At 47.8% G+C, this 24,203-nt stretch overlaps 1 protein-coding gene across 2 annotated transcripts; it reads left to right on the forward strand.

The window, feature by feature from the left end:
* The first annotated feature begins 8,645 nt into the window (after window positions 1-8,645).
* Window positions 8,646-22,361, forward strand: SASH3 (SAM and SH3 domain containing 3). Of its 2 annotated transcripts, XM_028523245.2 has the most exons (8): window positions 8,648-8,896; window positions 15,858-15,953; window positions 16,355-16,501; window positions 17,995-18,136; window positions 19,269-19,417; window positions 19,564-19,773; window positions 19,929-20,079; window positions 20,562-22,361. In XM_028523245.2, exons 1-8 carry the CDS (start codon window positions 8,840-8,842, stop codon window positions 20,750-20,752), a joined length of 1,143 nt encoding a protein of 380 aa, XP_028379046.1. In that variant the 5' UTR covers window positions 8,648-8,839; the 3' UTR covers window positions 20,753-22,361. The 2 variants fall into 2 exon arrangements, with proteins under 2 accessions (XP_035872571.1, XP_028379046.1); XM_036016678.1 differs by lacking the exon at window positions 15,858-15,953 and having other exon boundaries at window positions 8,646-8,896; window positions 20,562-21,881.
* Window positions 22,362-24,203: the final 1,842 nt, after the last annotated feature.

The following is a 24,203-nucleotide window of genomic DNA, read 5'->3' on the forward strand; positions in this document are numbered from 1 at the left end:
TCTTTGGGTTTTGCATTGTGTCTGTTGTGTTGCTGAAGACTGCTGTTACTGTGGCTTTTGTGGTAGGGGAGGAAGGGGAGGGGGTGAGGTGGGGGTGGGGTTGTGAGGCTCCCAGAAGCTCAGCTGAGGAGCACATGTACTTGAGAATGTGTATGTAAGCATGCGTACAGTGTTCCTGTGTTTGCATGCATGCCACGCCCAGCCAACCACCTCCTGTGCTAAAGGTCTTGGAGCCTTATGGAGGGGACGGAGGGGAGCCTTACACTGGGGTACTTGTCAAATATGGTCCAGGAAAGTTGGGATCACCGTTTTTGCTTAGAGGAGCATAGTCAGAGGGAGGAGAGAACCAAGTTTCTGAGGCAGAGTGCTAGGCAAAGGCACCAGGCAGAGGATTCCTCGAGTTTGGGACCATCAGGCCTAGTTTGCCTGTGACAGTTATCACCAGCGATGCTTGCATCCAAAGGCCCCAGCTCTGAGCCATCCTCACTGACAGCCTCTACTACCCAACAGTAGGCCTCTGTTGGCTGAGTCATTTGTTCCCTCACATTCTCACCCCACAAAGACAGCTACTAATGATAAAATTAAAGGTACCACCACCATCATCATTATCATCTGTGTTACCATCTACTGAGTATTTAGTATGTACCAGGAACTCCGCTTTACATGCATTCTTTTAAAAAAATTTATTTTATTGTGGTAAGAAGACTAAATGTGAGATCTACTTTCTTAATAAGTGTACACTATTTCATTTTTTCACTTAATTCCTGCCTGTGAGAAGGTTCTATTATTGTTCCCACATTAAAAAAGAGGCTTATAGAGATTAACCAACTTGCTCAAGGTCACCCATCAAGAAAATGAAAAAAGTAGGATTCAAACCAGTCCAATTACTCTAGAACTCATTCTAGAAAAAGGCAAGGAGTATGCTCCCAACCTTTTATGGATGAGAAAACAGAGGCTCAACCAAGATCACACAGCTGAAGAGCTGCAACTCAGACCCAACTGGTGTTCTCCACACTATGCCGCTTCCTTAGGACCTTCCCCTCCCAGGCCTTTACCTTTGGGCCCTGACATTTGCTCCTGTGATTCTGGCTGGCTATGGGCAGCAGGAAGGCCCTTGGTATCTAACCAAGGCCCACTCCCAGGCCTTTCAGCCCACGGGGCTCACATGCTCCATTTCCTCCCCTTCCTAGGGTTCTGCCTTGTCTCTACCATGTAACTTAACTGCCTCTTCTGATCCACCATCTTGGGATTGGGAACTCCCAGCCCAGAAGCATGGCTACAGAGGAAGCTGCCACCCTACATCTTCCCTTTCAATGTCCCTTCCAGGCACACTGACCATCCTGCTTTAGGGGTTGCACTCTGGATCAGACAGGGAAATACTCAGGGTACACACAGCAGGGCAAACATATGTGGGTGCACTTGAGACATCCACCCTTATGAACTAAAGGTAAATAAATGCCCTGTTGGGCTTTGGCCCTTTGTTGTTATATTAGAGGATGGGGCTTACCAAACACCTCTTCACTCTCTGATTGCCACTGTGGAACAGGCCATGTAGAAGATCTCCTTTTCTTAGGAGTTAGGATTCTAAGGTTCTAGTCCCAGCTCTGCTGGTTATGTGACCTTAGGCAAGTCCCTTTGCCTCTCTGTGTTTTAGTTATCCCTCCTGTAAATGACATGTACCATCTGCCTGATGAGGTTATAGTGAGAAGCCCATAGAGAAGAGATGGTAGTGCTACTATTTGTCCGGCACAACTTCAACTCTTGCCTTACCTTTGGAAGTACGTAAGGACAAGGTTTGGGACCCAATTTTTATATATAAACCATCAAATCTAGACAGGCTTTTGAGAAAGTATCTAATTTGTGTTTTACTAGCTCTGCTCCCTAGGGCTCAGGCTTCCTCAGAAATGTCACAATGGCTGCCATAGAAAGAGCTCCATCCAAAAGCAGCCTGCATGGGCTTCCCATCGGACTTGTATTGCAAGTAGTTGCTGGGCCAGCTTCATGGGTCATCTGCCTGTGCAGTAGTGCAGTAAGCACCAGGCCCTGCAAACTGCATTGTCAGTTCTGACTAGCAGCTCCTTGACCAAACAAACAAACAAAAAGTAGGTTCAATCCCTTCATTGTACAGATAGGGAAACATCAACAGTAGCCCAGAAATAAGAAGGGACTTACCCAAGATCATAGTGCCCATTGGGGCCCAAGCTAGGACTAAATTCCCAGTTGTCTTGACCCAGCTCTGTGCTGGCTCCTCCCTCACTTTCAGTGGGTGTTTCTGTCACTCCCTTACTGCCTCTGATGAGCAAAGTGGGGCCCAAGGGGAGCTGTATAAGGTCACACAGCTATCACAACAGTGGTTCTGATGGCATTGAGATACATTTCTTAATGCTTTAAATCCTGTTTGGAAGAGGAAAGGACATGGGCAAGATGATAGATAGATACATACATACACAGAGTCCGGATGGTTCCTTTTAAAAATCATAACTTAAGTCAGTCCTCACTCATTTTCCAGCCAGCTGGATCCAGGTCTTCATGGACTGGGACTGTGGAAAGAACAGGGCTGGCTACTCTTCACACAGCTAATCCATGTCAGCAGTGAATTTTACCAACTCACCGGTCACTTCCTCAAATCAGTGGTTGGGCACTCTTGGTGCCAAGAAAAAGAAATATAAAAGATTCAATAGCAACTGTTTCCTCCTTGTCTGTCCATCTCTGCCTTCCAAGGCTGTCTCAGATGGGAGTAGGAGGTACTCCCCAACCCCACCCAGCCAACCAACCCTTGCCCTGAGGCCGCCCATCTTCTCACTTCCTTGTTTCTTTGTGAAACAGGAACTGAGCAAGTAGAGTAAAATTGGTAGTTGAGAAAGCCCCAGTGGTCCACGACAAGACCATGAAGCTGAAAAGCTGATTTCCCTCCCAGCTCTCCCACATAAGTGGTTCTAGGCCTTCTTGCTTGTCACACCTCATGTATTCTAGAATAGCTTGGACTGGAGGACCCTGCCTTTGACAAGGTAGAGACACATAGGATCATGGAGCAGTGATTCAGGTGGGGCCCAGATGAAATACAGAAGCAAGTAACCAGGCAAGAGAAGAAACACTGGGTGGAACTTGTAGTAAACAGAAGTAGAGTCATCTACTGGGTACCAAGCATTTTCCGTGAGCTGGGCACTGGGCTAAGAACAATCTCTCTATACAGGTCATCTGGGTAACTCTGGTTACACACGCACACACACACACACACACACACACACACCAATCTTGCTCCCCAGGCAAGGCTCACATGATCTCTGTTACTGTCTTGGATAAACCTCATTTCCCAAGGTCACTTACCCAAGGTCATATAGCCAGTAGATGATGTACAGCGATTTGAATCCAGTTCTACCTGACTCCATTTCTTGCTCCTTTTCTTTCCTAGAGCCCTGGACAATTGTCTCCTAGACTACTCAGTGACCTTTGTCTTTGTAACCTTGGGACAGAGGCCATGACAGAGCAGCCCAGTCCCTCCATCTCCCATAGAAAGGGCATCCAGTGAATTTTTATCTGAGCACCAAAACCCAGCCTCCTCTCTGCTGGTAACTCCCACAGCTGCCTGCAGGTGTTTTCTTGTTTTTAAACCAAGAACTTATCAAGAGTTCAGAGATTCAGAGATGGCTGTCTCTCCCTCCCATCAGCCCCTGCTACCAGGGATTCCCCAGTGTCCCCAGAGCTACAAGCTGTGCGTGTGCATAAGGAATGGATGCTTCTCACCCAGGTCCCTTGCTCACTTCTGCCCTCCTTCTCCCACGTGCACTTTTGCTCTTCTTGCCCCATCTGCCTAAGATTACCATCATGAAATCTGCTAATGGGTTGGGTTAACAACTGGACTTCACCTTGGAAATGCCCAGGTATTTTCAAGGGACTATATGGTCTCTGCTTGAGCATTTCTAGAGATGGGAAGATCACTATTCACCAGGACTCAGGTAGTACCATTTGAATATTGAAAATACCTTCTTCAGAAAGGGGTCCCCATCATTCCTGGCCACTCAGAATATATCCCTTACATCAGCAGTCCCCAACCTTTTTGGCATCAGGGACTGGTTTCATGGCAGACAGTTTTTATTTACATGGACTGGAGGTGTGGGGTGGGCATGGTTTCAGGATGATTCAAGTGCATTACATTCAAGCTCACCTCCTGTTGTGCAGCCTGGTTCCTAACAGGCCCAGACCAGTACTGGTCCATGGCCCATTGTTTGGGGACCCCTGCCTTACATGACAGCTGTTTGAAGTCAACTTGCTTTCCCACAGAATCCTCTAGGCCAAGTACTACAGGTCGTAAGTACTCCCCAGGTTGACAAAAGCTCCCCTACAGGCCACCCCACTTAATCAACCCTAGCTATCCAGCTATTGTGCATATGATGTGACTCTCAGATATCCACCCCATCCTCTTTACTGCCCTCTGGGCCTGCTTCAAGGTGGCCCTGTGGCACCTAGTCTGACACCTGACCAATGTAGGGTGTCAATTCTCTTACCTCCTCTTTCTGGTACTCTGCATCAGAGGCACCTGAGCTTAGTAGTTGATAGCATGGGCTGTGGACCAAGAGCAGACCTGTATTTAAAATTCAGCTTGCCCTGCTGCCTAGCTGTATCTTACACAGTTTGTTGAACCGCTCTGAGCCTCAGCTTCCTGCCTGGAAAATGGGGATAACAATGGTGCCTGCCTCATAGGGTTATAGTAAAGTCCACTGTGTGTGTAGCAGGGAGAGGTGAGAACAAGAATCACTTGGAAAGTTATTCCAAATATAGGTACCCCTCACTATCCAAACTCTTACTTTCTCGAGTCAGCACTGTACCCATTTGGAGGGTAAAGGATGCTTTCACACATGTCAGGGTCCCACCTGGCCCAAATATCTTACCCTTGATTTTCTACTAAATTAGGATCTCTCAGGAGGTGCAAATGGGGGCCTGCTCTATGTGAATATAGCCTATGAAGACCTTTGTGTCTTCGGCAACTCTGTGTCTACCCTTTGAGGGTTCAGATAGATCTCACTATCAGTAGACCACCTTCCAACACACACACACACACACACACACACACAGCACAGTATTGCTGCTAAATCAAGGCTCTCCTGTCCCACATTTATAAGGGGCACATCTTTGCAATAATAATCCCAATTTAAACTATAGCCAGCCCTCTGTAACCATAGGTGGTGAACCTATGGATATGGAGAGCTGACTAAGGGACTTGAACATCCTTGGATTTTGGTGTCTGTGGAGGATCCTGGAACCATTCTCCCCTTGGATACTGAGGGACAACTACTTAGCTCTGGGGGTTGTGTTGAGATTAATATGTTGTTTGGCAAAAACAAGTGCTGGGCAAATGTAAGCTTGCTGCTCCACCTAGGATTCAGCGCCCAGGTGCAAGGAACTATGACAGCTATTTATATAAAAGTGCCTAGTAGCGGATCTGCCCAGAGCTAGATCCTAGGTCCTGCCTGCAAAGCCATTACCAAGTTTGAGGTGGCCTTATTCAGTGAAATGCTGACTCGCATCACTTCTTCAGCTGAGGGCTCTGTGTACCTGGAACATAACCTATAAAATGCAAATGTGTTGCCCAGAAGGGAAACCTATTTAAAAAGTGTTTAGGACCCATTAACCAGCTGGGGCTCGACCAGGCCAAGGCAGTCTGCTGGGAGAGAAAAGTTAGGGGGAGGCAAGTCCATATACCAGAGCTCTGCACTCCTAGAACCGGGTCTGCTGACCAGAGGAAGCAGATCTTATCTGAGAAGGCGACTGACAGGGGGCGGGGCTGAAAACCCTCACTCCTTTCCTTCGTGACGCCTGTACTACTACTTTCTGTGCTTCTCTGCGAGGTCCCCTCAACACACCCGCCCCCGGCTGCCTCTTCCCAGGCTGCCTGGTTAGGTGGCTGCCTTTGAAGACTCTGCGGTTAGAGTGTGAGCTCAGCTCGCTGCCTGGGCTGAGCAAACAGGAAGCGGGGCACATCCTGCTCGCGGGCCGGGGACAGGGAAGGTTCTGCGAGCGGCTCCTTCCCTGGCCGCTACGGGCGCCCAGCCCCAGGTGCCTCTGAGGCTCTGCAGCCGCTGCAGCCATGCTCCTCACCCAGCACCCCGCGGGGCTGCGCTACCCACCCTGATTTCAACGGCTGGCATGAAAGGCCCGGTGGGTTCTCCACACCATTACTGGGCTCCTTCCTACGCTGCATACTTTAAACGCTCTGCCCAGGGTGGCCTGCGAGGGGCTTTCAGCTGAAAAGTGCAGGCCTGCAAGGAAGCAAGCTGGGGTGCATATGTTTTCCTGTGTCTGCCCGGCAGGCTGAACCAATGAAGTATGGTTTCAGCTTGGGGGAGAAGGACTTGGTCTTTCCTGAGTTCACCCTAACCCATGGATGGTCGGAGGACGCGGAGCAGGCTAGTGAGTAGGAGAGAGGGAGTCACGAGAACATCTTGGGAACAAGGAAGGGCGAGCTCAGGATTTCTCAAGTGCCACAGTGGAGAGCTTTAAAAAAATGTGTACCTTTTGCTCCAGGATTCCCCTTCTGGAAATTTATCCTGAGGGGAAAATCGTGGATGTGAATATTTACCTTAAGGATGTGCAGTGAAGAGTAAACAAACAAAAAAAAAATTAGGCCGACCTAAGTTCATCAGTACGGACCTGGTGAAATAATCATGGTACAGTCATACAATCTGGCTGCTCGGCAGCCATTAAAATCATGTAATTGAAGAATATTTCATAGCATGAGAAAATCTGAATGATACTATGTTCAGTGTGACGAGCAGATACCAACACAGTTTGCGAAGTGTGACATTTTTAATATTTAAAATTATTAATATTAATCCATATTAATATAGGTTAATATTGAGGTGATGTTAACAAATGCCATTGGAATAAATAATAAAAACAAAAATGCATTAAAATACTTTTATTTATATATAATTCGCCTAAAATAAATGGCACATTATTTTAAAGTGTACAATTTGAGTTTTGACATGTATACACTCATGAAACCATCACCATAACCAAGATACTGAACATATTCATCATCCCCAAAAGGGTCCTTGTACTCCTCCTGATCTCTCTATCCTTTCCCTATCTCCCAACCACTGATCTACTTTCTGGATAGTGTGGTTTTTGAAAACACACACACATATAGTTAATGCACAAAAACAGTGAAAGATATCCATCCAAACAGTATGGAAGGTAATTATGGAGAATTTTTGAATTTTCTTTTTTTGTGTGTATCTGTGTTTGCTACATTGTGTATGATGAATATGGATTACTTTTTAATAAGAAAAGCTATTGGAATTATTAAAATGTCTGCCACAGACAATCCACAAAGTGAACATTCTAAACTTAGCACATAGGCATTTAAAAAATGCCTGTTGAACAGGATATTTGCTGGTGGTATGGAGTTGCCTGCAAATGCTTTTTGTGTATGGTGATGGCTATGGTGGTGATAAATATACAGGTAAATATACAGGCCAGGAGGTTTTGACTCTAAGGTATGACAGCTCTGGTGAACATGACTGTAGGTGTGCTGGTGGCAATGGAGATGATAGCTGTAGGACAGGGGTGTCAAACTCATTTTCACCAGGGGCCACATCAGCCTTGAGGTTGCCTTCAAAGGGCTGAATGTAATTTCAATTCCTTAACAGTTAAGGAGTAGTTACATTTATACAGTCCTAAAATTATTTCGGCCCTTTGAAGGCAACCGTGAGGCTGATGTGGCTCCCAGTGAGAATGAGTTTGGTACCCCTGCTGTAGGGTGATTACTGAGAAGTGATGGCTATAGGGTTGATGACTGTAGAAGTAATGATTTTAAGGATGAGAATATCAGTGTGGGGATGACTGGTTGTAGTAACAGTGTTTGTAAGGTTAATGGCTGTGAGGATGATGGCTGTGCTGGTCATAATGGCAATGGTGAGGCAGATAGAGGAAGCTGGCTGAGGGGTGTTGCTCAGGGTAGTTGTACTAACAATGATGGGTATAGCAGTGCTGATGGCAGTTGTAGGGATGACAGCAGGGATGATTGCTTTAGGGATAATGGCTGTAGGCATGATGGTTGTAGGGGTAAGAATGTTACAGGAACACTGATTGTAATGTCAGTAAGGATGACAGTTGTGAGGATGATGACTGTGAGGGTGAAAGTGACAATGATGATGACTGTAGGGATGATGGCTGAGGGTGTTGACTGTAGGGGTGGTTGTTGTAGTGATAATGGTCATAAGTATGCTCATGGCAGTAGGACAACTAGAGGGTTGATGAATATAGGGGTGATGGCTATAAATAAGGAGTGATGGTTGTAGTGGTGATGACAGTGGTAGTGATACCAGTGATGATCTTGGTGATACAAGGTGACCAAGAGCATTGGCCCCACAAGCAAAGACATGATCCAAATTCTGGTTTCTGGATTCTCGTCAAAGAGATAAGAGGCCCAAGTACATCATATAATGTCAAATTGATTGGCCACCTCTGGAGAGATGGAGCAGAAAGACTGGTGATAATTGCCATGAGACAGCAAGGTAGGGACTTTTCTCTGCTTGTTCAACCCAAGAGCCGTCTGCATCAGAATCTCTAGAGACTGAAGCTAGGACTTCCTTCCTCCCTAGGGGCCAGCAGGGGCTGCGATTGCTGTAAGAGCTGGTCACGTGGCAGGGCTTCCTGTATGCTGCTGCCGCCCGTGTCCATGGCCCTCACCCCCAAGCTGCCACTGCAGCAGCCACTGTGGAAGCCAGAGTTTTAGTCCATGCTGTGCCCCTTGGACAGTGCTGGCAAGGCTGAGCAAGAGGTCTCCACATCTCGACACCTAGAAGAGTAGGGAAGGAGTGTCATCGGGCAGAGGACCATGTTGCGCCGCAAGCCCTCCAATGCCAGTGAGAAGGAGCCCACTCAGAAGAAAAAGGTGAGGAGCATCTCTGGGAACTCACTTTTTCCTTCCCTCTGCTTGCATAATCCAGCCCCTGAGCTCATAAAAGTGATGAGCCAAAGGCCATACGTTGAGTCTGTAGGCACGGGCTCCCAACAGCAATGGGACAGGGGCCCAAATGTTACTAGAGTAACAAAAGTACAAAAGAGACTTTCAAAATTCTAGAGAAATGGAGTTACAGAACAGGCTTAGAAGTCTAGAGTTATAGAAGTCAACTCTACAGTGATGGTATAGAGACCTAAAATTAAGGGCTAGAATCCTAGACTAGAACTTGAGAACCACAAAATGCAATCCTCAAGCTGAATCGTTAGACCGTACTTAATCGTTTCTCCCTTACACTGGCCCTGCCACTGTTTCTGCCTGAGCATGGCCTCTCAATAGCCATCTCACTCAAAGGGTTTGGCTGGGCCACCCCACTTGGAGCCATGATCCTCCTAGAACCCCACCCTTTGGCTGTAGCTAGGATTCTGTTCACTTGATTCAGTTCTGTTGTAGCTCTCTTGGCCCACTGGTGATGGGGCCAACTTGAAAATAAGGCAGAGGGCCTCCAAACCTACAGTGGGGTGCAGGGAGCATACAAGTTCTTCCAATGTGGGGAAAAATTATTTGTGAAGAATGAAAAATGAAGCTGGTGAGATGGGGAGTAGAAGTGAGGGCTGAGGAAGAAAAATATGGTGAGGACATTTTAAAGGCCAGGAAGAAAAGCAGCGGTAATGGACAGCTGAGGTATCCATATTCCTGGAGCAAAAGCCAGGTTGGAATATTCCTTGAAGGCTCTGCCAGATGTAAGTTCCTCCAGTTGTATTTGAGGATTTCTAGACTTAATTCTGTGACTTGATTATAGGATTCCCCCAGGCAATCAGCAAGTACATCTTTCACATCCAATGGAATCCTAGGACAATCCCAAAGCAGGTCTGAACCAGGTCCAAGAGACACAGGCCTAGCCCCAGACCAAGGTCCAGGCCTCCAGACCCTTGCTGTGCCCCCATCAGTTTCTCCTGGAGCTCGGCCCAAGTGCCCTGTGGGAAGCCCCTTAGTAAGGGGAGCGGCTCCTAGACCAAAGCTGAGCCAGCTGAGAGGCTGAGCTTCAAGTTACTGGTGTGAGCATCCTGTTCCATCTCAGGTCCTGGGGTGGCTGCCACTTCCGGCTATACTCTCCTCACCCTAGCTGCTTCTCTAAGCTTGCAGCGGAGGTAGGCAGGGGTGAAGAAGAGATTTATTAGTTTTACACAGGCTCTGTTACCTGCCTGTCAAAACCCTGCACAGCAGCAGACTTGCCATTGGTTGTCTCTCCTTGGCAAGCAGTCTGCTTCCCCTTGCTCTCTGCCTAATGTGGATGGGAAGCTGAGACTGTTCTAAACACTGATGGGCCCCAAACCACAGGCGAGTTGAACCGGAGGAAAGAGCCTGAGAAAGAGCTGACACATCTACACTAGGGCCCTGTGCCACCTCAGGCAGAGGTGTCAGGAGCACACAGAAGCCAGTAGTCCCCCATCTTCTTTCTTCCCTTTCATTATCCCATTTCTGTGCTTGGCCACTGGGGCTCTGGAATTTTCCCCAGATCTCTCCCAAGAGAAGCAAGTCCCATGTGGTCCTCTAGGGCAAGGTAGTCCAGGCAAAGCCACTCCTCCCTGCCATAGACTGGACCAGCCTCCAGAGTTACTCTCCAAGCCCCAAACCTTGAGAGTACCCTTAGAAAAGCCAAAGTGTGCTTTCAGAAGGCGGAGACAGTATCTTCCCTGGGCCTGGAGGTAGCAGCCAGGTCCAGCACTGTGACCTCGAGCCAGTCCCTTCCCCATGGAGGGTAAAGTGACACAGTAAAGGGAAAAGCACAAAGCCAAACAAGGCCCCTCTCTCCTGCCCCTGCTCCTCTTCCCAGGCTTGCCAGATGGAGAAAGCACTGTGCAGGGGACAGGAAAGCAGAGGTGGAATTCTACCAACTTCTAGCTATAGGACCTTGGACAGTTCATTAACTTTCTTTGGGCCTCAGTTTCCTCATCTCTGAAAAGTAAGATAGCTCCTGATCTGTCCACCTCAGGTTACATGGATCACCTGGGACAATAAACGTGAGAATACTCTTTCGAATGTGTACCTATGCATACAAGGGGGTGCATGCCATAGAGGTGGACGGGGGTGGGGAGTACATGGCAAAGAAGAAAAAGGTTGGGTTCCAGTCCTGAAGTGGAGAAAACAAGACATAATGGCATTAATAGCCAGCACTGAGAGCTTGTCAGGTACCAAACACTGTACTATGTGCTTCACCCATCTCTTAGCTCTTTGGCTCCTCATGACAACCTGGTGAGTGAGGGGCAGATATTGACTTTATCCCTATTTTAGTTCAAGACTTGGAAACTTACCCAAGGTCACACAACTAGCAAATTGAAGAACAGAAATCCAAGCCAAGATTTGCCAATCTCCAGAATGTAAACTCCTTCTCCCTCTACTCTCTTGTCCCCTACTAACCCCAAAAGCACTAGATGAATCTGATAAGAATGAAAGACTTCAACTCATCATTAAGAGAGCTCTGCAAGGCAGACCCAGATGGCTTCAATTGAGGGACCTTCCAAGCAGCAGAGCAGAGGTGGGAGTAGGTCCTCTAGGATGGTAGGGTCTGCGTATGGCACCTATTGGTCATGATGAAGGATTGGGGTAGCCCCTGAGTGGGGGGTGGGGACATACCCCTTCACAGATATTTGCTTATCAAGGTCTTACTCTGCACTCCCTTTTATCTGTCAGGGTGTAGGAGGTTGTCCTGGGATGACACCCATACTTTTCCCCCTACTCCAAATCTCCTACAATGCAAAATGGAGAGGAATCTAGGCTCCCATTCTAGTGTCCAAGTGTTCCCCCCTTCCAGTATCTCACTGCCCTTCTCTCTCGCAATCCCAACACACGCCATCTCCCTGGCTCCCTTCCTACAGAAGATCTCTAGCAGGACACCTCTACCAGCATGCATTTTGTATTTCCAGTGGCTCCTCATTGCCCACAAGCTAATGCCCAAGTTCCTTGGCATGGCTGGCAAGAGTTTTCCATAGACATTTTGCTCTCCCACGGCATACCCTGGCATACCTACCATCCCATCGCCACACTAGAACTTTTTTAACTCTCACTGTCATTTACTATTCCTTTCCCCCCAAACAAATTAATAAAAATAAACTATTCCCAGCAACTCCTGGCAAAATTGTCATTACTCTACACAGCACCACTGAAATACACCTCCATGAAGTCCTCCTGAGCCTTTCCTCCTCCATACTCCCACCTGCTCTCCCTGTAACTCCCTCCAAACACTACCTGAAGTCGCATTGCACTCAATTAGTTTCTGTAGTGATGGGAGTGGTGACTTTGTGAGCTCTGAGCGCAGCAACATCAACAGGCTTCTAGTCATGGACATGGGTTCAAACCCTTGCACTTTATACTGCCAGCTGCATATCTCTGCCTAGGGCACTTCATTTCTCTGAGTCTCAGTCTCTTGATCTGGAAAGTGACATGTAATATTGGGCTATGGTGAGGTTGGAGTGAGCTGGCACACATGAAGCACCTGACAGGGTGCCAGGCACATGGAAGATATTTAACCTGGAGACCAGAGGATGCTAAGTATATGACTGGTATAAGAATAAGCTAAGAGTGCAGTTGTGGAGACACCTGAGGGAAGCCAATGTTGCTTAGGAAGCAAGGGAAGAAGATACCAATGGGGGCACTGTGAGGTTTTGAGAGGGTAATCATGGGAGGCTTCCTGCAGGGAACAGTGCCTTTAAAACTGGATTTGTAAAACCTACTTATTAAAGTATAATATTTGTACAAAGAAGTGCACAAATCATAAGTATACCACTCAGTGAATTTCTATAATGGACATCCCCATGTAAGCAGCACCCAGATCAAAAAACAGAGCACTTCCAACACTCTAGAAGCTTCCTTCATGCCCCTACCAGTCATGACACACCTTCTTTCCCCAAGGGTGACCACTATCCTGACTTCTAACAGCATAAATTAATTTTGCCAGGTTTTGAACTTTCTATATGAGGAAGTATATAGTATACTCTGGTGGATGGCCCCTTCTGCTCAAAAATGTATCTGTGAGATTCATCCATATGTTGGAGAGAGCTGCCCTAAGCTCATCACTATGTCATAGCCCCTTGCATAACTGTGCCACTATTCATGTATCCATTCTACAGTTGGTAAGCATGTAGGTTGTTTCCAGTTAAATTGGATTTTGTAGGAGAGAAGAAACTATCGTTAACAGGGTGAAAGGTGGAGTGTTCCAGGCAGGGAGTGCCCTGAATAAGAGCCTGGAGGTGGGTCATAGAAAAAGCTAAGCTATACACAGACATTTGGACATTTGCTGTGTGGTAGTTGTGTCAAGCACTCCTTTCATCCTCAGAGCAGCCCAGTAAAGTAGGTATTGTCTTCATTTTATCTATGAGGAAACTGAAGCCTAGAAAAGTTAAGAAACTCACCCAGCTTTATACAGATGGTCAATGACAGAACCAAGATATGAACCTTTGCAGGCTGACACCAAGTGAAGAGACTGAGGTCCCAGAAGATTAAATACCTCACTGAAAATCACACATATCAAAGTTGAACTCAGCAACATCTGACACCAGAAAAGTAATTCTTTCCAGGAGGTCCACATATTCCTCTTAAACATTAAAAAAAAAAAGATATTTGGTACTACCACCACCCTGGGCAGGATCCTGAAGAAGGCCTCACCTCAAATGAAGGCCAAGCAGGAAATTCAAAGGTTCGAGAATTTCAACTCATACCTGGGTGGGATGTCACTTCAGAGATACTAGAAGGCATTCAGGATATTGGGGATGCCTCTGAGGTTGGAGATAGGCTGGGGAAAAAGTTACTCTGGCAAGCCCCTACCCTTAGTCACCTGAAGAACTGTGTAGCCCTTTCCATGTCCTTAGGCTTAGAATTTGCCAGCTGGGCCCAAGTCCCAGCACTACCCCTATGGTCCTTTTCAATAGTTTACTTTACTTTGAGCTAAAGCTGGGACAGGGGAGCCCTGAAACAAGGTCCTAGGAGCCAGAGGTCCCCCTCCCACTCCCCAGACTGTAGATTAATGACAGGAAAAAGAAAGAACTGCGATTAGAGGGAGACCAGGCAATGAGTTTACTCTGTCCCAACAAAGCTCACTTCTGGCCCCATGTGGGTCCTCCTGTTTGCTTTCCAAACTTGCCAGTCCCTGGGGCTTCTGGGGCAACTCAGCCTCCTAGTCTGCAAACCAGGCAGAGAAGTGATGGAGAGAAGGTCACGATAGACCCCATTGGCCTATAAATAGAAGTCCAGCCTGTTGCCCACCCTCTCTCTGTTCCTTCTTTTCCAGGCAATAAGAGAAGGAAGTTATCGGGGCAGCTGCATCCTAGCCATACAAGAGGAGGAAATCAACAGAAAGCAGAGGAGAGAAAGGGAAAGAAAGGGAGAAAAAGAGAAAAGAATAGTGGGTAGGAAAAGCTAACAGAGGGTGGAAGGGATACATGGGAATCAGAGTAGCCACCCCATGGTCATGTGTTCCCTTCCCTGATCATGGCCCCCTTCTCTGACTCCCCAACATAGCATGGAAGAGGCTTCCTGGTAGAGTCTACAGGTGCCCCACCCAGAAGGCCCTCGTGGTTGTAGTGGCTAGTTAGCCTGACTGCTGACCTAGTTTCTGGTCAGCTAGCTTGGTCTAACCTCTAGGAAGGTCTGGCCCTTGACCTTGATTATTGACTTGCCTTTGGTCAAGACCTACCAAAAGAATGTAAGTGTTCCACTGTAGTTCCCAGGAGTTGGGGCCAATTTTGTACATGTTGTGGGGCAGGTGATATTGTCCCTGCCCTGAAAGGTTGTCATTTGACTCCCCCCCTCCACCACAACTCCTTCATAAGAAAGAGGATGTGAAACTTTCAGCTCTGTGCGGGTTTGGAGCTTTGGTTCCTCAAGCCCTTATCTCCGGTGTGTGCAGTCTATCCCGCTGTATCTGTCTGGCCATCTGTGAACCCTGGTTCCTGTGTGTATCTCTGGTCTTGACTGTTGATCTTGATTCAAGCTCTGCCTTCACTCCTTGTGTTTAATGCCTGGCCTCATTATTTGCTCAGCCTGGTTTCTGCGGCTGTCTTGGCATGCACACACATATACAGTTAAGAAAGCTTATTTCCTGAAAATAGTCTCATCAGCACAAACAATAGGTCAGGCCAAAAAGTCCAAAGACCAGCACATGTCAACAATAGCCATCTCATCACATTAGTGACTAAGGTTAAAAGCTGAGGTGAAGAAAGAAAATGGCAGCCGTCTTTTGCTAAATTACTGCTAATCATTTGTGCCTCAAATCTGTGGGCACCTTCTCTGACTGCCTCTACTGAGGTTTTCCAGAAAGCTTAATGCCAGGTCTGACTAACTGCTGGGGGGAGTGTTTTGATCTTCTCGAGACATAAATTCACCAGGTTGGGGACACTAATGTGTTTACTGCTATCACTGTGACAGGAGACCACACGTGGAGCAGGCCCAGAACATAGAAGCTATGCTGTGGGGTTTGGGAAGGTTTGCTCTGTTACATAAAGGTGATGCTATTGTCCATGCCAAGGTATGTCTCTAGTAGGAAATATGTCCTTACTTCAATTCATTTAGTCTTTCTTTCACTTCAGGGTTCTTGGGGCCAAACCTCAGGTACTGGTGGAAAGGTGGGCTTAGTCTGAGGCTTAACTGAGCTTACGGTCTTTGAGGTCAGGAGCTTGCTCTGAGGCTAGCATTAAGGGCCATTCTCTATTGATAAACAGGATGAAGCCAGGTATCTCCAAGGACATCTTTGTATTTTACCTCATTAGTCCTGGCACCTCAGGGCACATGTGGCTCTGTCCAGCCCTGGGGTGTGTGCATGTGTGTTGGGAATGAGAACAGCTCCTTACTTGACCAGCCATTTTAGCACCACTGATTGCAACACCTCTGCTTCTTCCAGCTGTCACTTCAGCGCTCCAGCAGTTTCAAGGATTTTGCCAAGTCCAAACCCAGCTCCCCAGTGGTGAGCGAGAAGGAATTTAATCTGGATGATAATGTGAGTTTCAGAGCCTCCTTAAGGGTGGAGGGGGGTGGTTTTCTGGCTGCTGGGCCATCTGGCTACAGGTCCTTGGTGTGGGATTAACTGGGAGGGAGGGAGAAGGGGAAAGAGGAAATTTTAGGATTGTAGAGGCTAAGGCTCCTTAAATACAGAAGGTTCACCTATCCCACCCACCAAAATCCTGGGCCCCAAGAACTCACCTGCATTGTTTTCAGTTACAAAGTAATTACAAACTAATAAGACTGAGGACAGGACTGCAGTCAAGAAAGAAGAGGATAGGATCTTTCCATTTCCACCCCTCCGTCCTCTACTGGAGCCCAAAGGACTCCTTCTATTCCCAAGTCCTGGACTCAGGGAGAGTCATCAGGGTCCCTGGACCTCTTTGTTTGTTGTCACAGATTCCAGAAGATGACTCAAGTGTCCCTACCCAAGAGGATGCTGGAAAAAGTAGCAAAAAGCTGGGGAAGAAGTGGAAGGCTGTGATTTCCCGAACCATGAACAGGAAGATGGGCAAGATGATGGTTAAAGCCCTGTCAGAGGAGATGGTGAGGCCTGGGATCCAGGGGAGTGGTGGTGACAGGGAAGAGAGGTACCACTCTGATAAGGTGTGAGCATGGCTGCCTTGAGAGCCACTGTTTATATATCATGCCTGAAGTCTCAATTAAATATGTGAAGGAAGGTCACATGGGAGGGGAGCTCACTCAGCCATGGACATGGCAACAAGACACTGTGGTCCAGATGGATTAGGAGTGAGGGTCTAAAGAGGGATGAAAGTTGGAGTAACAGAAGCTTTGTGAAAAAACAAGCCTGAGGAGAGTGGGCAGCTGCAAAGGAGATGAGATCACTTGAGGCAAATTCATCCACCTCCAAGTTTTGTTGGGAACTAGCCCCTAGGATTGGAAAGGTTTGATTAAAAGAGGAACCCCTCTGAGGAAAAGTTAGAGAAGGTTGGTTTTGGCCCAAGGAGGGAGTACATGACAGAGAGTTGTAGGGCAGGCATAGCTAAGCAGCTGAAGGCACACATTAAGTCTAGTGTGCTCCCGGTTCTTATAGGAGGCTCCAAGGCAGTGGTATGCTGCAGTCAGCTAGTGCTGGCTCCTGCCAGCTCAGGACAGCAGTTGGCCAAATTTTTAGGAATTTTGTGAATCGGGTATGACACATAATATTATTGAAAATTATATCAACTTAGAATTAAATAAATTATATTAAAAATAAAGGGAACACAGTCAATCCTCAAAATTCATCACTTCCTAATTCTTGGACTGATTTTCATTATCCTCTATGCCTCTGAGGTTATTTGCATCTATAGTTTCTATGTGGAAGAAATAGCCTATGAAGATGTGCTGCTCAATAAGCAATGTCATAGTGGTAGCATAACACTGGCCATGTGGGGAGTATTTACAGCACAGGAATTGGTGACATCTACTCATGAGAGCATTTACTCCTAGTGAGCCAGTTGTGGAAGAGTTACCTCTGCACTGAGGTATAGTGAAGCAGGGGTACTCTGGAGTCAGGTGAATTTGAATGGGACCTTTTGCATGGCCTTAAGAATGTTCTTCCATTACTTCTCATCTAAAAACTTGGGACAATCAAGCACTTATCCTCAAATGAGGACTGAATGAAATGACAGATGTGCTTGGCACATGGGAGCATAGTCAAAATTAGTAACTCTTTGGCACCACTGTCTGCTTGACTGTCCCAGTGACAGCTCAGATCCAAGCTCTAGTATCTGTATGTACCAACTTTCTCTGCATGTACATCAGCTCTTTAAGCTGACAAAGCACATTCATGTGGCACCCCAGTTACGCCTCATTCTGTGAGGTGGGCAAGGCAAGGACTTGTCATTTCCACCTTGCAAAAGAGAAAACTAGGGCTCAGAGAGTGCAATGCCGTCTGTAAGCGGCAGAGCTGGGGTTCCAGTCAAGGGCTAGTTCTCTGTCAAGCCCAGGCCTATTTCCTCTGCACCTGGGCTGCCCCATGTGCACCCTAACCAAGGCTGCTCTGGGATTCCAGTCTCCCTGTTTCCCCTCCCCTTCAGGGAGACACTCTGGAGGAGGGTTCAGCCTCCCCAACATCTCCAGACTGCAGCCTGGACAGCCCTGGCCCTGAAAAGATGGCACTGCTCTTTTCTGAGCAAGAGGAGCGTGAGCTCCCAGGACTCAGCCGCCAAGCATCCACAGGTGAGTAGGGTAGATAGGGGGATACCTACTAAGTCTGGAGAAAAGGACTGGGTTAGGGCCATGAAGGTGATTGTCTGGGAGTGGCTAAGAAAAATCAATGTTTAGGATTTGCTGCTGGGAACTTTCCCAACCTTCTTCATGTTAAATCTTCACAATAATTTCAAGGGGCTGGTACGACTATTATCCTCACCTTATTGATGTGAAAACTGAGGCTCAGGGAGGTTAATTACTTGGCCAAGGTGACCCAATCTTGAACTCAGTTATGCAATAAAAGAGCTACAACTAGCTCTTCTCAGCCCGTGGAGGGCTCAAGGGCAAAGGAAGGGCCCCCCTGCCCTCTTGGACCAGCCCAGCCCCAGCTTTCCAAGGACAGCTAGAGGCTATATCTGTCTAGACCTCTGACATATGGGCTAGGGTGTGGGTATAGAGTCTCCAGCTGTGAAGGCTCAGCCTCTTGGACCCCAGACTTTAGATTATTGGTCTTAGGGCACCTCTTGACATCTTTTGGACATACATGGGGTTAGGCAGGAGGTCCTGGCAGCCCTGCCTAAATGAGGAGCTGCAAACCTTCAGAGACACTATCTTTCCCACCCCTCAAGCCAGTTCCAAGTTCCCTGATCTTTCTCTGGTTTCCCAGAACTCCCTGATGCCCCCTCCCTACCCCCACTGAAAACCATTTAAAATAAACTTCATACTACCCTTCCCTGAGAAAAAGAGCCCATCTGAATTTCCAGATAACTAGACACTGAGTGTTATTAAGTAAAAAAGGAAAAAGTAAAATATTAATGCAGGGTGTGGCTTCCTGGGTGGATGGAGCACTGGAGTTGGAATCAGAAGATTTGGAGTGTAACAGACCCAGTGCTGCCAATTATAAGATGAGAGGCCTTAGGCAGGTCACTTGGCCCATCTGGCCTCAGTATTCCTCGTCTGCTCGTTGGGGTGTTGGCCCAGTTGGTCTTTAGAGGCCCTTCAAATTTGCCTGTTTTGTCAGACTGGCCAGTACCCAGCTTTCTTCCCTAGCATGTAGCCCTGGGACATCCAGATAGACCCCCTACAAGATACCTGCTGAATGGGCACAGCCCCAATTGTTCTGGGACAAAGGTGACTCTCCTCCTTGCCCCATATCCTGCAGGCAGTGAGCTCTGCAGCCCCAGCCCAGGCTCTGGCAGCTTTGGGGAAGAACCACCTGCCCCCCAGTACACAGGACCCTTCTGTGGCAGAGCCCGAGTCCACACCGACTTCACTCCCAGCCCTTATGACCACGACTCACTGAAACTACAGGTAAGATTGGCATCCAGGACCCTCTTGAGACTAGCAGGCTGCACACATAAAGGGGGCTGGACTGAGCCAGGGTAGGACAGTGTCACCAGAGGACAAGGGACCACCCTTCATCTCCTAATCCACTCTGCTTTCCTCTCTTCCCACAGAAAGGTGATGTGATCCAGATCATTGAAAAGCCACCTGTGGGCACATGGTTGGGCCTGCTCAATGGCAGGCTGGGCTCTTTCAAGTTCATCTATGTGGATGTGCTGCCTGAGGAGGCTGTGGGGCCTGCCCGCCCCAGCCGCCGACAGAGCAAGGGCAAGAGGCCCAAGCCCAAGACTCTGCATGAGCTGCTGGAGCGCATTGGCCTGCAGGTTTGAGCTGAGGCCTGAATTAGCATCTAGGATCAAGGATGTACCCTTGCCCCAGGGATTGTGGCCAGGGCTTGCCAGCTATGTTGCGAGGCCAAAATTGGGTAGGGGGGTGTGGCTTGTAAATGGCCTAACTGGTGACCTGCTTCTGCCCACAGGAGCACACGTCCACCCTGCTGCTCAATGGCTATCAGACACTGGAAGACTTCAAGGAGCTGCGGGAAACACACCTCAATGAGCTGAACATCACAGACCCACAGCACCGGGCCAAACTGCTCACTGCTGCAGAGCTGCTGCTGGATTATGACAGTGAGTGGGTTTAGGAGCTGGGTGGGAGTGCCTGCTGGTGACCAACGGAGGGGAAGCTTCTGCCTAAGGCCCTGTGCAGTGAGAAGGCACTTTCCACACCTTAATTCCAGTCTCAGGCAAAGTTTGTGGGGAGAAGGGGTTTTAAGGATGATTGGGTCCCACTCCCTTTGGGATCCAAGGGTAGATTTAAGGCCAGAGAAGGTAAAGCAATTCCTTGAGGCCTAAAAGCTGGGCAATGACAGAGCCAGGATTCAGGTGCAGATTTCCTGGCTCCTGGCTTAGTGTTGAAGAAGTTTGAGGTCCTGGGCCTGGAAAAATCATGAGGAGGGCAGAGGTGGTAGCAGGTGCCCTGAGGGAGAGACTGCTTATAGTGTCCCTACCCCCAGGGTCCCTATTCCCACACAGAGCTCCCTGGGGCTTCTGAACCCCTTCCTTCTAAGGCCCAAAACCCCATATTCCATCTCCCACTCTTGCCCTGGCAGCTGGCAGCGAGGAGGCAGAAGAAGGCACCGACAGCAGCCAGGAACCAGTGGCGCACACCGTGTCAGATCCCAAGTGGGACATCCCACGTGACTCAGGCTGCTTCGAGGGCTCAGAGAGTGGGCGTGATGAGGCGGAGCTGGCAGGTGCTGAGGAGCAGCTGCAGAGCCTCTCTCTGGCCGGGGCACCTTGAGTGGAGGTGGTGGTGGGCCAAGGCTGGGCCCAAGCAGCACAGGCAGCGGAGAGGGGCCCCGGCTTCCTGAGGTGGCCTGGGCTGGAGGACTGCTAGAGGACTGGTGCCTAGCCTGGCTCTGCTCCCCTTTGCTCCCCCCATGGCGCATAGGGCCATAGCAGCTGGCCAGAGCCCTGAAGGCTTGGCTGAAGTGGATAAGGAGCCGCTGAAGGCACATTACACCTGCCCAGCCCTCTCTCTCCACCAGCTACTGACAGTAGAGCCCACTCTGGCCATGGCTACAGCAAGTGGGGCACTGAGAGGTCACCCCACTCATCTCCCTCACCACTGAGGCCTCCAAATCCTCCTCATCCTCACCGTACCTTCCCCTGTAGCACTGCTCCTGAAAAGGGGGCAAAGTGTTTCAGGTCAGTCTCAGGACCGTAAGGAAGCTGGCCATTTAAAAATATTCTAGTTGATCACAGGTAAATCCAGATTGTCCTCAATAAGGTTTGAAGAAAGCCACATGCACCTTTCCTACTTTCCTTCTCTTTAACTTTCTGGAAGATTTGGCCACTGAATCACTAGGTGAGGTGAATCAAGTGCCTTCACCAATTTGGGTCTATACCTGGCCAAGATTAGAATGGATAGATGCTGAGGGCCTTACCAACTCTGACATTCTGTGACATTAAATGTCTGCTCTCCTGTTACCTGTGGCCCAGGATACCAGTGGGGTTTATTGAAGGGGCTTGAGGAGCATTGGGCTCCCAAATGAAATGCCTCCACCTGCTCATCAGTTCTACACCTTTGTACATAACTCAGGCCAAGCTGCAACTTCCTCCAGCTTAAGACAATGCCCATACCTCATATAATGTGCACCATCTCTACTCCTGACCCCCTCAAATGACACTTCCATCAAGGCTGATGGCAGATGGTCAGACCTGGCTTCCAAGAATAGAATGGTTCCTCAGAAGCCAGATGCAGATTTGGGTCCAAAATTGGCCTCTTGTGTGGGTCCTTACAAAAAAGGAAAGTACAAACTAGACATTAGGGAATCCATTACCTGAACTCTGCTTTGCTAAAGGTTTTGGTGTACCCTGAGCTACAGAAGGGGAAGGATAGCATCTATTTTTTTAAACAAACATTTTTTTAATTAGCTCATCTTTTCTTTTTTTTTTTCAACAGTTTATTTTTAGAGAGAGGGGAAGGGAAGGAGAAAGAGGGAGACAAATATCAATGTGTGGTTGCCTCCCTTACGCCTCTCGCTGGGGACCTGGCCTGCAACCCAGGCATGTGCCCTGACTGAGAATCGAACCACAACCCTTTGGTTCACAGGCCTGTGCTCAATCCACCGAGCTATGCCAGCCAGGGTGGATAGCATCTATTGATGGGGGCCTCCCTTGATGCCAGCACCAAATCTGTGCCAATTCCAGAGTAACATTTCCCCAGGGCCCAACTGGCTCAGGGACAAACAGAACCTACTACATCTAGGACTATTGGCTTAATGGACATGCTTCTGGACCTACTACCAGGAACTTTGGTAAAGCTAGCTTTGGGGGAAGGGTTTAGTGTAAATATGATGGGGATGGAGGGAGACAGATTGACAGCAATAAACATAAGTAGGATGAAATTACCGTCTCCAGTTATGTTCTTATGGAAAGAGGGCTGGGGGGATAGACAAGTCTTCTTCAAAGCTGGACTCAGCAAAATGTCCTCCATTGTCCTTTCAGGACCATCTGTCCCTTCCTTAAAGATGCTCAGTGTCTTTGACCCTGCTGACCTAAAGCTTCAGTTTGAAGCCCTCATTAGCTTTGCCTTTCCCACTAACCAGCCACCATCAGAGCTCAAGCTCTTGGGTCCACAGGCCTTGCTGAAGTCTAAGAGTTGGGAGTAGCTATTTCTCTCTTCCAAGAGCCTTGAAGACCTCCATCCCAGTAAGGAAGGGCGTGAACTGAGGGTTGTCCAGTGTCCAAGAAAGGGAACTTTACATTTAGCTGGACCTTTCCTCTTAGGCCACCTCTTCTTCGACTCTACCTTGTGCTCACTTGAAGCTACACCATCTCCTGGAGTGTAGGATAGAGACTAGAACCCCTGGCTTCCTTTGTTTCTGCCAGCATTAACTGCATGATGGAGGGCAAACTGGAGTGAGAGCTTCTATCAGGGTGAAAACAGGGCCACTCTGCTTCCAGGCTTTGTTCTCTGTTGTACTTGTTCCACTGCCATTAGTAGTTGTGAACCTTAGGAAACTTTAAGCATTATCCTCATCAAAGAAACAAGAAGGGCAATTTACAACAGCCAAGTGTTGGAAGCAACCTAGGTTCCCATCAGTAAATGAATGGATCAAAAAACTATGGTACATTTATACAATGGAATTCTATGCAGCAGAAAGAAAGAAGGAGCTCCTACCCTTTGCAACAGCATGGGTGGAACTGGAAAGCATTATGCTAAGTGAAACAAGCCAGGCAGTGAAAGACAAATACCATATGATCTCACCTTTAACAGGAACCTAAACAACAAAACAAAGAAACAAGCAAAATATAACCAAAGACACTGAAATAGAGAACAGGCTGACAGTGTCCAGAGGGGAGAGGGGAGGGAATTTCAGGGGAAAAGGGGAAGGGTTTACAGGAACAAATATAAAGGACACATGGACAAAAACTAGGGGTGGGTGGAAATGGGAGGAAGGTGGGGAGGGCTGGGTGAGTGGGCTGGGATGTGAATAAAAGATAAAAAATTGTACTTGAACAACAATTAAATTAAAATTAAGCAAAAAGAAACAAGAAAGGACCCAAAAGAACTCAAAGCCCCAACAGTACTGAATAATGGTTGTGATTGAGTGAGTACTGACACATTTGCCAGGCACCAATCACTTTGCATTTCTTCTCTTATAATAATCATCATGCTATCCCCAAGGTAGGTACAATACCATCACCTCAGTTTACACAGGAGAAAACTGAGCATGAGGAAGGATGAAGAAGTTGAGTAGGAGTCCTCTTAGTCATCTGGAAGTCAATCTGGCCCTCTGTAAGGCACCTTTGACACCATTTGACCCAGCCATTCCCCTCCAAGGATTCGAGCCACAGAAACAGCCACACAAGTACACACTGGTATATGGACAAAGACATTTGTGACAGCTTTGTCTATAAGACATTGAAAACAACATGAATAGGGAGTTAGTTAGATGCATTATGGTCTGTTCACACAATTCCATGGAGTCATTAAACATGATGTTGTAGAAAAATATGTAATGACACACAGAAAATCTTCATCATTTTTATTGTTTAATTTTAAATTTAAAATTATACATAAAACATACAAACATTCTTATTGTAAAAGAAGTCCATGCTATATCATGGGGAAGATGCAAGTGCTGAAATATTATTTATAGAGTGTTTCAATTTTTATTTAAGAAACGGAAAACATACACAAGAATAAAGACCTAAAAGATCTGCACCAAATGGTAACCAGTGAT

Source organism: Phyllostomus discolor, chromosome X (genome assembly GCF_004126475.2).
Source record: "Phyllostomus discolor isolate MPI-MPIP mPhyDis1 chromosome X, mPhyDis1.pri.v3, whole genome shotgun sequence".
In the NCBI taxonomy this organism is placed as follows: Eukaryota; Metazoa; Chordata; class Mammalia; order Chiroptera; family Phyllostomidae; genus Phyllostomus; species Phyllostomus discolor.

What these genes read in the sequence shown, in the direction of transcription:
- SASH3 (XM_028523245.2), top strand. Translation starts at nt 8,840, where the DNA reads ATGTTGCGCCGCAAGCCCTCCAATGCCAGTGAGAAGGAGCCCACTCAG. An exon ending in CAGCCGCCAAGCATCCACAG is followed by an intron (nt 18,137 to 19,268) that starts GTGAGTAGGGTA and finishes CATATCCTGCAG; the next exon opens with GCAGTGAGCTCTGCAGCCCC. An exon ending in TGGAGCGCATTGGCCTGCAG is followed by an intron (nt 19,774 to 19,928) that starts GTTTGAGCTGAG and finishes TTCTGCCCACAG; the next exon opens with GAGCACACGTCCACCCTGCT.